This window comes from Scyliorhinus canicula, chromosome 5 (assembly GCF_902713615.1).
Source record: "Scyliorhinus canicula chromosome 5, sScyCan1.1, whole genome shotgun sequence".
NCBI classification, from domain to species: domain Eukaryota; kingdom Metazoa; phylum Chordata; class Chondrichthyes; order Carcharhiniformes; family Scyliorhinidae; genus Scyliorhinus; species Scyliorhinus canicula.
In genome coordinates, this window is record NC_052150.1 from 11,745,421 (window position 1) to 11,760,028 (window position 14,608).

The 14,608-nt window shown below is 46.9% G+C and overlaps 1 protein-coding gene across 2 annotated transcripts in view; it reads left to right on the plus strand.

The window, feature by feature from the left end:
* Positions 1-14,608, plus strand: part of LOC119965770 (CUB domain-containing protein 1-like) — an 82,145-nt gene that overhangs the window by 26,602 nt on the left and 40,935 nt on the right. Inside the window, exons 1-4 of one of the 2 annotated variants that reach the window (XM_038796582.1) lie at positions 4,910-5,106; positions 8,495-8,707; positions 9,348-9,698; positions 13,167-13,496. In XM_038796582.1, the coding sequence (XP_038652510.1) occupies positions 8,530-8,707; positions 9,348-9,698; positions 13,167-13,496 (859 nt within the window). In that variant the 5' untranslated portion in view covers positions 4,910-5,106; positions 8,495-8,529. Of the gene's footprint in view, positions 1-4,909; positions 5,107-8,494; positions 8,708-9,347; positions 9,699-13,166; positions 13,497-14,608 lie in introns of those variants that run through there. The other variant, XM_038796581.1, reaches the window with a different exon arrangement.

A 14,608-nucleotide genomic window follows, 5' to 3' on the forward strand; every position in this document is an offset into this window, starting at 1 on the left:
GGAGGCAGTTAAAAGGAGGTTTACTAGGTTGATTCCAGAGTTGATTTGTCGTATGAAGAGAGATTGAACAGTTTAGGCCGATACGCTCTGGAGTTTAGAAGGAGGGGAGATCAAATTGAGGTATACAAGATGATTAAAGATATGGATAAAGTAGACGTGGAGCGGATGCTTCCTCTTGTGGGGCATTCAAGAAAGAGGGGTCATATTCTTAGAATATTTAAAACAGATTTGAGGAAAAACTACTTCTCCCAAAGGGCTGTGAATGTGTGGAATTCGCTACCCCAGAGTGAGGTCGATGCAGGAACAGGGAGTAAATTTAAGGAGGAGTTAGTTTTTTAATTGGTTTTGGTTGAAGGGTTATGGAGAACGGGCAGGATGGTGGAGTTGAGGCCAGGACGAGATCAGCCATGATCACATTGAGGGTGTTTAGGCTTGAGAGGCTGAGTTGCCTACCCGTCACGTGTTCTAGGAGGGGATGCTCTGGTTGATTTTAGGTAACAGATGAGGAACATATCAGCCATGATAGAATGGCAGAGCAGACTCAATGGGCTGAATGGCCTAATTCTGCTCCTCTTTCTTAAGAACGTCTGTAGCACAAAACGCAGGGGCCGAGTACTGAGCCCTGCAGAACCCCACTGGAAACAGCCATCCAGATGCAAAAACACCCAACAATAATACGTTTTTCCTGCCACTGTGTCAATTTTGTATCCAGCTTGCTACATTCCCTGGATCCCTTGGATTTTCATTGTTTTATGCAGTCTGACATATGAGACCTTGTCAAAAGCTTTGCTAAAGTCCATGTAGACCACATTGACTACACTACCCTCACCAATCCAACCTTCCCCCAATTCCTCAGAAACTTTAGTCAAATTTGTCAGACACTATCTTCCCTTAACCAGTCAATGCTAACTGCCCATGCCTTTCTAAGTGGCGGTTTCGCCTGTACCACAGAATTGATTCCAATAATTTACCCACTGTCGAGGTCAGACTGACTTATCCCTTGCTCCCTTTTTTAAACAAAGGTACACCAGATCTCTAATCCTCCAGCACCCCACCTATATCCACTGAAGATTGGCATACAATGGTCAGACCCGCTGCTATTTCCTCCCTGGCTTCTTTTAACAGCCTGGAGTACATTTCATCCACTCTGTGGTGATTTATCACCTTTGAAGGATGCAAATCCCCCTTAATACGTCCTCTCTTCCCATGCACGTCCTCCCCGTGTGTGCGTGGGTTTCCTCCGGGTGCTTCGGTTTCCTCCCACAGTCCAAAGATGTGCGGGTTAGGTGGATTGGCCATGCTAAATTGCCCGTAGTGTCCTAAAAAGTAAGGTTAGGGGGGGGGGGGGGGGGGTGTTGGGTTACGGGTATAGGGTGGATACGTGGGTTTGAGTAGGGTGATCATTGCTCGGCACAACATCGAGGGCCGAAGGGCCTGTTCTGTGCTGTACTGTTCTATGCTGTACTGTTCTATGTTCTCTGTTCTATGTTCTATGTTTATCACATCCAATACTTCACACTCCTCCTCAACTACAACGTCTGTATTGTGCCCTTCTTTTGTGAAGACAGGCACAAAGTATTTATTCAGAACTATGCCCACATCCTTCCTCTCCACACGCAGGTGACCTTTTTGGTCTTAGAACATCGAACATACAGTGCAGCTGGAGGCCATTCGGCCCATCGAGTCTGCAGCGACCCACTTAAGTCCTCACTTCCACCCTATCCCCATAACCCAATAACTCCCCCTAACCTATTCAGTCACTAAGGGGGAATTTAGCACGGCCAATCCACCTAACCTGCACGTCTTTGGACTGTGGGAGGAAACCGGAGCACCCGGAGGAAACCCACGCAGACACGGGGAGGACATGCAGACTCCGCACAGACAGTGACCCAGCAGGGAATCGAACCTGGGACCCTGGCGCTGCGAAGCCACAGTGCTATCAATGTGTGCTACCGTACTCTGTCCTGCTGATTCTTACAACACCAGGTTAAAGTCCAACAGGTTTATTTATCTTTGTGTCTTTTATGTGTCCTGCTCTTTCCTTCATTATCCTGTTACTCCTGATTAATTAACACACCTTCTTTGGGTTCTGCTTGATTTCACCTGCAATCTTCTTTCTTGGCCTCTCTTTTTGCTTTCCTAAATTCCTTTTTGATATCACGCCTCCACTTTCTATACACCTTTTTTGCTTTCTGTAGTACTGCTGTCTTGGTGTCTGATATGAACTTTCCTTTTTCTGCCTTATCCTACCCTGTAAGCTCCTTGACTTGCAGGGGGCTCCGGATTTGGCCGTCCCACCCTTGTTCTTTGTGGAAACATGTTTACTCTGAACCCCTTGAGTATCCGCTTTTGAATGCCTCCCACTGCTCCCACACCGATTTACCTTCGAATAGCTGTTTTGAGTCTAATTCTGCGAAGTCACTTCTCACCTTAGTAAAACTGGCCTTGCCCCATGCCCTAATTTATCCCTCTTAACTCCTGTTTTCTTAAACTCCTATTCTATCATTGTCCCTGTTCATCATTACGTTAAGACCAACTGAATTATGATCACTATTACCAGAATGCTCCCCCACAGTCCCTTCCACCTACCTGTCCAGCTTAATTTCCTATTGTACATCTTGGCGTTCGAAAGGCAATTTGGATAACCACATGAAGGATAAAAGAATTGCAGAGCTTTGGGGATAGAGCAGGGAAGTGGGGCTAGCTGGATGGCTTCTTCGAAAGAGTCAACAGTGGTCTGAAAAATGGCTTCCTGAAACCTGACCTCCCATTTGCCAGTTAAAAATGGCCAAAGCAATCTCTCTCTTATTCTCTATTAGAATCAGCGATGATGTGGAGATGCCGGCGTTGGACTGGGTGAGCACAGTAAGAAGTCTTACAACACCAGGTTAAAGTCCAACAGGTTTGTTTCAAACACTAGCTTTCGGAGCGCAGCTCCTTCCTCGGGTGAATCACCTGTTGGACTTTAACCTGGTGTTGTAAGAATCAGCAGGACAGTGATCAGTGTAACCTCATTGGTCTCTTCCTCTCCCAGCAGCACAGATATCATCATCCCTCTTCCCAGCAGGTAGACAAGGAAATTGAAACCAGTCTGTGTACACACGCTCACCATTTGTGAGGTGGGTATTTGCATATTGTTAACGCAAACAGATTCTTGATACAAAGTCCAAATAATGCAATGGAGCTAGCTGCCAGCAACCCAGGTACATTCAATTACAAATCCAAATTTAGAGATGATATTACCAGTGCTAAGACTTTGGTGTAATACTGGGTTGTTTGCATTGTTGCTATTGCCCTGTAACCGTTTTCATAAAGTACATATTTAATAATGCCATGTGTACAATCGGGAAACAACACACTTGAAACATTCTTCCCCTCCCCCTCAAATAAACTGACATGGTTATTTCCTTCTTAATGTACTGTTGAAATCACAGATTGCTTCTTGCCTGGAAGCATTTGTTTTTTAAGAAGAACAATTAACATGACATCTTTTAATGAGATTGGCAGCTTTTCAATTAGCGTGTCAGCTTTGTTAATGTATCAAGAACAAGTAATTTCTTCAACGCTGGGGTTTGGAGGTTGTCAATATAAACCAATCGGAACAGTTGGAAGACGTAAGTGTCAGCTCCCAAAACTAATCAGATCAGTTGTGTTAATAGTGGGTTAGTTATGTTGTTAGGATATACAGGTGAACAAGATTGTTCACTTCAATACTTAGAGCACTTATTATTATTTTTTTAAATTTAGAATACCCAATTCATTTTTTCTAATTAAGGGGCAATTTAGCGTGGCCAATCCACCTAGCCTGCACATTTTTGGGTTGTGGGGGCGAAACCCACGCAGACACGGGGAGAATGTGCAAACTCCACACGGACAGTGACCCAGAGCCGGGATCGAACCTGGGACCTCGGCGCCGTGAGGCCGCAGGGCCAACCCACTGCGCCACCGTGCTGCACCCCCCCCCCCCGGACCTGAGGCCCCAAGGTTGTTTCTCCTGCAAGAATGTCTGCAATCCACTTAGGGAATCACTTGTCTTCACCCTGATTGGACAGTTCATTCGCTCCAGGTGAACACTCGAGCTGACTCACCTCTTAACTCAATCACAGGCTCTTCCCCTATCAACAAGCTTTAACTCTGTAGTGGGATAGAATACTTGCCTTTCACCTGGATGGCGTCAGCCTTAACAATGCTCAACAAGTTCCACCTCATCCAAGCAGATGATTTGATTGGTGTCCCTGCCCACTTGACTTTGTTGTCCACTCGCTCCATCACCAATGTACTCTGGCAGGTAGGATGGCAGCAAATCAATCGGGGTGGCGCTGTGGTTAGCACTGGGACTGTGGCGTTGAGGACTCTGGTTCAAATCCCGGCCCTGGGTCACTGTCCGTGTGGAGTTTGCACATTCTCCCCGTGTTTGCGTGGGTTTCGCCCCCACAACCCAAAGATGTGCAGGGCAGGTGGATTGGCCACGCTACATTGCCTCTTAATTGGAAAAAAATTATTGGGTACTCTAAATTTATAAAACAGAAAAAAAGGATAGCAGCAAATCACTAACGTTAACATAGCCAATCAAGACTGCATCACCTCTTGTCGGAGAGCAGGCTACTAAATCTCACCCCCAACTCCTTTCTTTTCTATTTCAACTTTCTTTCCCAATTCCCTTTTGAAAGCTGCTATTGAAACTGTGTGCCACCAGCCCGTCAGGCAGCACATTCCAAACCACAACAAACTTGTTTCATAAATTAAAGTTTCTTCCGTCACCTTAAATGTTTTTGCTCTTGTCGCTTTTAAACCATCGGGAACAACTTCTCTCTCTCCTTTTATAAACACCCCTGTTAATCCTGTCTCTGTCTTTGGTGCCCTGGAAGAACAATCTCAGCTTCTCCAGTCTGACCCTGTAACCTTTAACCCGTCACTCTGGACCTTTAACCAGCCACCACGTTCAATCTACGGTTGCCATGGCGGTGCTGCGTGCAACACACCCTCCACACTGGAGAAAGGGTGGGCTCCTGCGTAGAGAGCCTTCCACTCAAGCCGATGCGGAATTCCGTCCAAACGGGGGTCACGTGTACTGTAAGAGTGCAGGATCCATTAAAACATAGAATGGTACGATAACTTAGATGGACTGTATTAAATGAAAAAGCACCGTTGACTGAAGTCTTCATCAAAGTTGGAGCCTGGACTGTGACCCGGGGCCAGGATTGAACCCGGATCCTCAGCGCTGTGAGGCAGCAGTGCTAGCCACTGTGCCACCGTGCCGTCCAGAGCACAGTTAAGATGAGAGGTTTCCATTTAAGACCGAGATGAGGAGGAATTTCTTCTGAGGGATGACAGCCTTTGGATTTATCTCTCTCCAGGCAGCGGTGGCGACTGGGTCATTGAATATATTCAAGGCTGAGTTAGACGGGTTTCAGATAGACAAGGGGGTCGAGGGTTATGGGGGGGTTGAGGGTTATGGGGGGGGGTTGAGGGTTATGGGGGGGGTCGAGGGTTATGGGGGGGGTCGAGGGTTATGGGGGGGTCGAGGGTTATGGGAGGCGGGCAGGAAAGGAGATTTAAGGCCACAATCGGATGTGTCACAATAAAAGCAAAACACTGATGCTGGAAAAACTCAACAGGAATGGCAGTGAGACACAAGTTAACATTTTGAGTCCATCTTCGCCTGAGCCATGAATCTGATACATTCATCAGATCAGCTATTAATTAACAGATTAGGCTCGAGGAGCTAAATGGCCCACTCCTTCCTATGCCACAATACTGGGTGGGAGCGTGAGCTTTGAGGAGGATGCAGAGCTGTTTTGGACAAGTTAACTTTCTGGGAAAATGCATGGCAGATGAAGTATAATGCGGACAAATGTGAGGTTATCCACTTTGGTAGCAAAAACAGGAAGGCAGACTATTATCTGAATGGCTATGGATTGGGAGGGGGATATGTGCAATGAGACCTGGGTGTCCTCGTACAGCAGTCGCTTGATACATGTAGGTGCAGCAGTTAATAAAGAAAGCAAATGGTATGCTGGCTTTCAGAGCGAGAGGATTAGCATACAGAAGCAGGGATGTCTTGCTGCCTTTATACAGGGCCTTGGTAAGGCCTCACCTGGAATATTGTGTGCAGTTTTGGACTCCCTATCTGAGGAAGGATGTTCTTGCTGTAGAGGGAGAGCAGCGAAGGTTTACCAGACTGATTCCTGGGTTGACAGGATTGAAGTATGAGGAAAGAGATTCCGTTAGGATTTTATTCGCTGGAGTTTAGAAGAATGAGGGAGGATCTGATAGAAACCTATAAAAATCCTAACCGAACTAGACAAGGTAGATGCAGGAAGGGTGTTCCAGATGGCAAGTCCAGAACCAGGGGTCACAGTCTATGGACATGAAGTAAAATATTGAGGACTGAGATGAGGAGAAATTTCTTCACCCAGAGAGTGGCACGCCTGTGTAATGCGATTGTTGTGAATGCTTCAGCCTCATCTTTTGCACAGTTCTGCTGGGCTCCTCCATCATTGAGGGTGAGGATATTTGTGGAGCCTCCTCCAATGAGTTGTTAAATTGTCCACCACCATTCACAGCTGGACGGCAGAGCATAGATCTGATGCATTTGTTGTGAAAAAGGAATGTGCTGAGCTCTGTCTGTTACTTGCTGCTTATCACACTAGTAGTCCTGTATTGTAGCTTCACCAGGTTGATACCTCATTTTTCGGTCTGACTGATGTTGCTCCTGGCATGCTCTCCTGCACTCTTCGCTGAAACTGGGTTGATCCCCTGGCTTGGTGGTAATGGTAGAGTGGGGGGTATGTCGGATCATGAGCTTGCAGATTGTGGTTGAATCCAATTCTGCTGATGGCTTACAGCGCCTCATGGAAGCCCAGTCTTGAGTTGCGAGATCTGTTTGAAGTCTATCGCATTGAACAAGGTGGTAGTGCCACACAACACGATGGAAGGTATCCTCAATGTGAAGTCGGGACTGTCTCCACAAGGACTGTGCGATGGTCATTTCTACCGATACTGTCCTGGACAGATACATCGGCAGATTGGTGAGGGTGAGGCCAAGTATGTTTTCCCTCTTATTGGTTCCCTCCCAACCTGTTGCCGTCCCAGTCTAGCAGCCATGTCCTTTAGGACCCAGCCAGCTCAGTCTGTAGCGTTAAAGGACTTTAGTAAATCAGATGGGTTTTTAAGACAATTGGCAATGGTCGTCATTAGACTTTTAATTCCAGATATTCTATTGAGTTTAACTTCCATCACCAAGGACAGCATGGTAGTGCAGTTATTAGCACTGCTACCTACGGCGTCGAGAACCCAGGTTCAACCCCGACCCCAGGTCACTATCTGTGTGGGGTTTTCACGGTCTCCCCGTGTCTGCGTGGGTCTCTTTCCCCTCCCGCCCTGCCCCCCAACCCAAAAAGGAGTACAGGGTAGGTGAATTGGCTACTCTAAATTCATTTAAGAAAAATAAAAAAAATACTAAATTCCATCATCTGCCGTGGTGAGATTTGAACCCGGGTCCCCAGAGCATTATCCTGGGTCTCTGTCCAGAGACAATACCACTGCGCCACCGCCTCCCCTTCTCCGAAAGTGAAAACATTTCTCTCGGCCCTCCCCATCATTCCTTTCAAATTCCATAATCGGACCACTCCTTACTCTTTAATATTCCAGTGAATACAAGCCTCGCTGAGATTTGGGATTTGGGAATTGGACAGTCATAACATCGGATCTTCCGTGCCTCGCTATTCCGTCTTTGTGTCCACGCAGGCGGTGTACAAATGAAATGGAAGGGGAATGGTGGAAGTGAAATTGCAGGAATTTTATTCCATGAAGAAATGAGGAAGACTGGCATTTATTAGCATCTTTCCACTGAACGCAAAACGTAACCAATTCAGTATTTTTTGAAGTGTAGTCACTGTTGTAATGTAGGAAATGCAGCAGTCAATTTACGCACAGCACGATCTCGCAAACAGCAACCTAATAATGACCAGGTCATCTGTGTTTTGTGATGTCGCTTTGAGGGCTAAATAGTGGCCAGAACCTTCATAGCGGCATGGGGGGGTTTTGTACGGTCTATCGGGGAAATCTGTGTCGTTGAAAAGGCGTTACCCCCGGCATTGCAGCGCTCAGTCCTGCGCTGGAGGATCACCCTGGAACTTTGTGTGCAAGTCCAGGAATGGGGCATGAACCCACAGCCTCCTGACCCGGAAGCGAGAGTGGTGCCAACTGAGCCACATGGTAAATGCTTGTTGAAATTTAATTTTCACACCTGTTTAGAAATGAAGAGTTGATCACAAATAATTTTCTTAAGCAGTCCAGGAGAATCTTTTCTTCCATAGTGAAGTTGTTAGTAATTACTAACGGGTTTCCTGTTTTATTTCGTGCCGTGCGCACTTTTTATTAACTGGTGGACAATGGAAATTTACCAAAAGCGTGTGTGAAGTATCTCGCATAAAGTTTATAGAAAATATTGGGTTGAATGGTTTTTGCATTTGATTTGCTTCATGAACAGGCTCCGAATTGATTTCCGTCTCTGCGAACAACAATATGAATATAAGCATCATGCAAGTCCCTGGGAGATTGGAGGCTTCTGATTGTGAAATGTGCACCGATGGAGGAGACTGCTTTAAGAACTACGCACTCCAATCAGAAGATGCTTTCGATTTTACCTTCACGTGCGATGACCCGGAACGTTACTTTGCTGTGGAAGTTCAAAAAGATGTTGGTGAGAAACTGGCCTTCGTCATTCACTCTGTGGATAGTTGTGGAAGGGTTCTGTCCAGGAATGGGCAGGGCCTTCCCCCTATCCCCTCCCTCTTTCCTTGGGTATGGTTAATTGGCATCTTCTGCCCTCCCATTATCTTCCCTGTATTGGGTCACTCACCTCGGGTGCGTGGACCCGGGGAGGGATCATGTTTGTTTTTACGAAACGCTAAGAACGGTATCAAGTGGACATTAGCTGAGTTCAAGGAAGGGGCGATTTTTAAATATTTAATACCACGTTGAACTGAAAGGGCACCCAAAGGTGCTATTGTCCAGGATTTACTTTACTAAGTCTTAAAATAGTAATGTAGTTTAGTTGGTCTGGGAAACATGATGCTAATTGGTTTGAAAAGAGCCCAAAAAAGTTTCCGATTCAGTGGTCCGGCCGCTCTTTTGTGCTTGAACGGTGACCGTTGATGCCAAAGTAGATGCACCCCTCCTGCTGTACTGGGCCAATGTCCCTATGCCTGCAGGGTTGAGCTGAGGGAGCCACTTGAAGGTGGTCAGAAGCCACTGTCTCATCTCCCGCAAAGGCTGGGCCATAATTCAGCAACATTTAAGCGTACAAATTTCCCCCTAATCGCTTCTGTTTCTTCCTGCAGGAGAACAAACTGACCTTGAAGATGCTCTCCGGCTGCCGGTGTTGCCGAAGCTCAACCGGACGTACATCTGGAACATCAACGTGCCCTACGAGGTCGGTGTGAATATGAATTTTGTCGATAATTACTTGGAGCAGATAGACTCGGCCACCTGTCCAGATTCTTTGACGTACACCATAATAGGGCACCTGCGTCTCGAAGCTACCAGTGCTGTCCTCGTGGGCAACTTCTGTAAGAACGGTACCATCTCCAACGTGAAGGTTCAAGGCAGAACACGGATAGAGCTTAAGGTCACCTGGGAAGAGACGATTGAGGATCCAGGATTAGGGCTGACCTTTGTGTCCCCTATTGGAAGTATGTGTTATGTTTACTTAATCTCAATCTCAAAGAATAGGTTCAATTTTTAACAAAAGAAAACCTCTTTGACGTCCTTGTAATTTGTTTCTCGTCTCTTTGTTCAAGCTGGACTGTGGTGATGTATTTGAGAGAATTGGGGGCTTATTTTGACTTCAAGCGCCTTGTATAAAAAGAACAAAGAAACGCACAGGAACAGGCCCTTCGGCCCTCCAAGCCTGCGTCAACCATGCTGCCCGTCTAAACTAAAATCTTCTACACTTCCTGGGTCCGTATCCCTCTATTCCCATCCTATTCTTGTATTTGTCAAGATGCCCCTTAAACGTCACTATCGTCCCTGCTTCCACCACCTCCTCCGACAGCGAGTTCCAGGCACCCACTACCCTCTGTGTAAAAAAAAAAACAAAACAAAACTTGCCTCGTACATCTCCTCTAAACCTTGCCCCTCGCACGTTAAACCTACGCCCCTTAGTAATTGACCCCTCTACCCTGGGAAAAAGCCTCTGACTATCCACTCGGTCTATGCCCTTCATAATTTTGTAGACCACTATCAGGTCACCCCTCAATCTCCATTGTTCCAGTGAGAACAAACTAAGTTTATTCAACCGCTCCTCATAGCTAATGCCCTCCATACCAGGCAACATCCTGGTAAATCTCTTCTGCACCCTCTCTAAAGCCTCTACATCCTACGTGGGTACCTACGTGTTCATTTTCAGTGAAGTCAATGGTGACTTTCCTCGGAGATCTCCTCTAAACTACAAAAGTAAATGCAACAAGGGGCGGCACGGTGACAGAGTGGTTAGCACCGCTGCCTCATGGCACTGAGGTCTCGGGTTCGATCCCTGCCCCGGGTGACTGTCCGTGTGGACTTTGCACGTTCTTCCCGTGTCTGCGTGGGTCTCGCCCCCACAGCCCAAAAAGATGTGCCGGGGAGGTGGATTGGCTACGCTAAATTGCCCCTTAATTGGGGAACAAAAGGAGAATTGGGTACTCTAAATTTATTTTTTTTAAAAAGGGAAGCTCGGCCTCTTCTCTTTCTCCCGAAAAATAATTTTTGTCTTCTGACCCGTTCCTCGTCGCCAATTTTCGTTTTGCAAACTCTTGCATCTTTTGGACTAAAAGTGCAAAATAAATGGGTTGCCGTGGCACTTGGGTTGAATACAAAATCAACAGAGGTTTATTAGGTAGGTCTTCAGCGTGCTATGGTTGGTACTAGACTAAGGGCTAAAGCCTGCGTGTAGCCGATGACGTCACGCATGTCACATGACTCCATTATTAAAGAGACATTTCCCACAACTACAATAACCCACATATATATCATCATGCCCTCGAGAGAATTCAACAGCTGTTCATTGAAGTGAGTGCTGTGATGAGGGGATTGTCCAAAAGGAAGATTGAATTTATAAAGCTCGACTAATTCTTGGGATGCAGGCTAGGTCGCTGGCTAAGCCAGCATTTATTGCCCTTGAGAAGACGGAGCTGCCTTTTTAAACCACTGTGGGTGCTGTTAGGGAGGGAGGGCCAGGATTTTCACCTGCCGACCAGAGAAGAAATGGCGATTATATTTCCAAGTCAGGATGGTGAGCAGTTTGGAGGGGAACCTCCAGGTGGTGGCGTATCCATGTGCCCGCTGCCCTTGTCCTTGTAGATGGGAGAGGTTGTAGCCTTGGGAGATAGTGCCCTCGAAAAAGGTGCCCTGGATGGCAGGAAATCTGGAGATTTAGGGAGGTAGTTCTAGGGCTTTGGGCTTGGGTCAAATGGTGGAGGGACTGAACTCTGGGTGAGCATTAAGACTGAATTGGAAGAGTGTAGGTATCTTTTGAGGATTGGAAGGCTGGGGGAGGTTACAAAGCTAGGGAAGGATGAGGCCATGGAGGGTCCAGGCAGAGTATTTTACAATTGATGTGTCTCGGACTGGGAGCCAACACACGTCCTCTAACCCAGGGGTGATGGTTCAATAGCATAACCAATAGACTGATGTGTACGGATATCTGTGTACTCTGTATAGGCAGGTTTTGATTTTTCGCTAGTAAGGAGAGATCGGAGAGGTTGGGACCGTTCTCATCGGGAGTTTTTTTTTGTTAGAGGTGTTCAAAATCACGTAGGCAGGGGGCTGGACAGAGTAGATGGGGAGAAATTGTTCCCACTCCTTAAAGGATTGTGAACGAGACAACACTGATTTAAGGTGATTTGCAAAAGAGACAAATGCGATGTGAGGAAAATCTTTTTCACACAGCGAGTGGTTGGGGTCTGGAATGCACTGTCTGAGAGCGTGGTGGAGGCAGGTTCAATCGAAACTTTCAAGACGGCATTAGACTGTTAAATAATCAATCTGCAGGGATACAGGGAAAAGGCAGCGGAATGGCACTAGGTTGTGATGCTCGTTCAGAGAGCAGGTGCAGAGGCAATGGACCGAATGGCCTCCTGCACTGTCATTATGTAGCTCTAATTCTTGGGGGCAGCGGGCACGGGGGTTTCCACACGCGTTCAGGAAGGATATCATAATATTCAAAAAGAGTGGTGATTAGCAAAGACCTATGTAGGACTTCATGCAATTGAATGAAAGCCGTAAGACATCATGTCAAGAGGGCTAGAATACAAGACCAGTAATGTACTTCTGAAGCTGTATAAGGCTCTGGTCAGACCCCATTTGGAGTATTGTGAGCAGTTTTGGGCCCCGTACTCTAGGAAATATGTGCTGGCCTTGGAAAGGGTCCAGAGGAGGTTCACAAGAATGATCCCTGGAATGAACGGCTTGTTGTATGAGAAATGGTTGAGGACTCTGGGTCTGTACTAGTTGGAGTTTAGAAGAATGAGGGGGGACCTTATTGAAACTTACAAGATACTGCGAGGCCTGGATAGAGTGGACGTGGAGAGGATGTTTCCACTTGTCGGAAAAACTAGAAGTAGAGGACACCATCTCAGACTAAAGGGACGATCCTTTAAAACAGAGATGAGGAGGAATTTCTTCAGCCAGAGGGTGGTGAATCTGTGGAACTCATTGCCACAGAAGGCTGTGGAGGCCAAATCACTGAGTGTCTTTAAGACAGAGATAGATAGATAGATAGATAGATAGATAGATAGATAGATAGATTCTTGATTGATAAGGGGATCAGGGGTTATGGGGAGAAGGCAGGAGAATGGGGATGAGAAAAATATCAGCCATGATTGAATGGCAGAGCAGACTCGATGGGCCGAGTGGCCTAATTCTGCTTCAATGTCTCATGGTCTTAAGAAAGTTTAAGTGTGCTGTCTTGAGAAGAGGTGAAAATCTAATCTATTTGAAATTTTCAAGGTTCTGAAGAGGTTTGAGGAAATTGCTCCAACTGGGGGATAAGTTGGTTTGATTAATCTCTCTCGGGTGATGAGGGGGGAGCCAGTTCTGTTGAACCTACAGAGCTCTCTGTTCTTGTGGATACAGGGTTCCCGGTGTTGAAATCTAATTACCGTTTCCATATCTGACTCTAGATTTCAGCGTTGTAGATGTGGTGCTCCAGCCAGGTCCTCCTGTCTACTTCACGGCAGCGAACTGGCCCAATGGGTTTCCGGATGACGAGTTAATGTCCTGGCACTTTTCCGTTCCTGCAAGTTACCATGCCAACGTCACCATAGAGAACAACACCCGCCCCAAGTGTGTGAAGAGGAATTTGGAGCTGTACAACGGGCCGCCGCTGCGCGCGAAGATGACGAAGGAATATGAAGCGGACTTTTGGCTGAAGCTACAGAACTGTGAAATGGATAGAGCAAGTCCCGAGGGCTTAACCTTGAGGTTCAAAGTGGAAACTTTTCACTATGCAGGTAAGCGTTTTTCACTCATTACAATGACGTTACTCCTTTATATGGTGCAATGGTGTGGGCCAGGATCTTAACAATGCAGAAGCCGTTTTTGCCCTGTTCCTATCTTCGATCTCCAACACAACTCAATGGGCAACACTTTTTAACCTCTTGACTGCTGGGTCAAAATGCTGGAACTGCCTCCCTAACAGCCCCGATACCACATGGACTGAAGATGGAGGCCCAGGGCAATTAGGGCTGGGCGATGAATGCTGGTTTGGCCAGAGATGCCCACATCCCGTGGAGAAAAATAAAAGCCGTCCATTCAGCCCGTCGAGACATTCAGATGATTTCGAAGAACAATCCATTTGGCCCCACTCCAATTTGATAATTCTTTACTCCTTCTTCAAGTGTGTATCTAATTCCCTTTTAAACATATAAACTTATGTGTTTATATGTTAAAAACACATGAGTCTCTCCTCCAGTCACCTCTGGTTTTTTGGCAATCAGCAAATCGGACATCGAATCCCACCTCCGACGCTCCAGAGGTGTTGCTCATCAGATGAGATATATTAATGCACTAACCATATAAATACTGTGGCTACGAGAACAGGTCAGAACGAGCGACTAGGCATCCTGCGGTGAGTGACTCCCCTCCTGACTCCCCAAAACCTGTCCACCATCTGCAAGGCACAAGTCGGGGAGTGCGATGGAGTACGCACCGCATTCCTGGATGAGTGCAGCTCCAGCAACACTGAACGTGTACCATCTACACGATGCACTACAGCAACTCATCAAGGCTCCTTCGACAGCACCTTCCAAATCTATAGCCGCTACCATCTAGATGGACATGGGCAGCAGATACCTGAGAACAGGGCAGCATGGTAGCATTGTGGTAGCACAATCGCTTCACAGCTCCAGGGTCCCAGGTTCAATTCCGGCTTGGGTCACTGTCTGTGCGGAGTCTGCACATCCTCCCCGTGTGTGCGTGGGTTTCCTCCGGGTGCTCCGGTTTCCTCCCACAGTCCAAAGATGTGCAGGTTAGGTGGATTGGCCATGATAAATTGCCCTTAGTGTCCAAAATTGCCCTTAGTGTTGGCTGGGGTTACTGAGTTATGGGGATAGGGTGGAGGAGT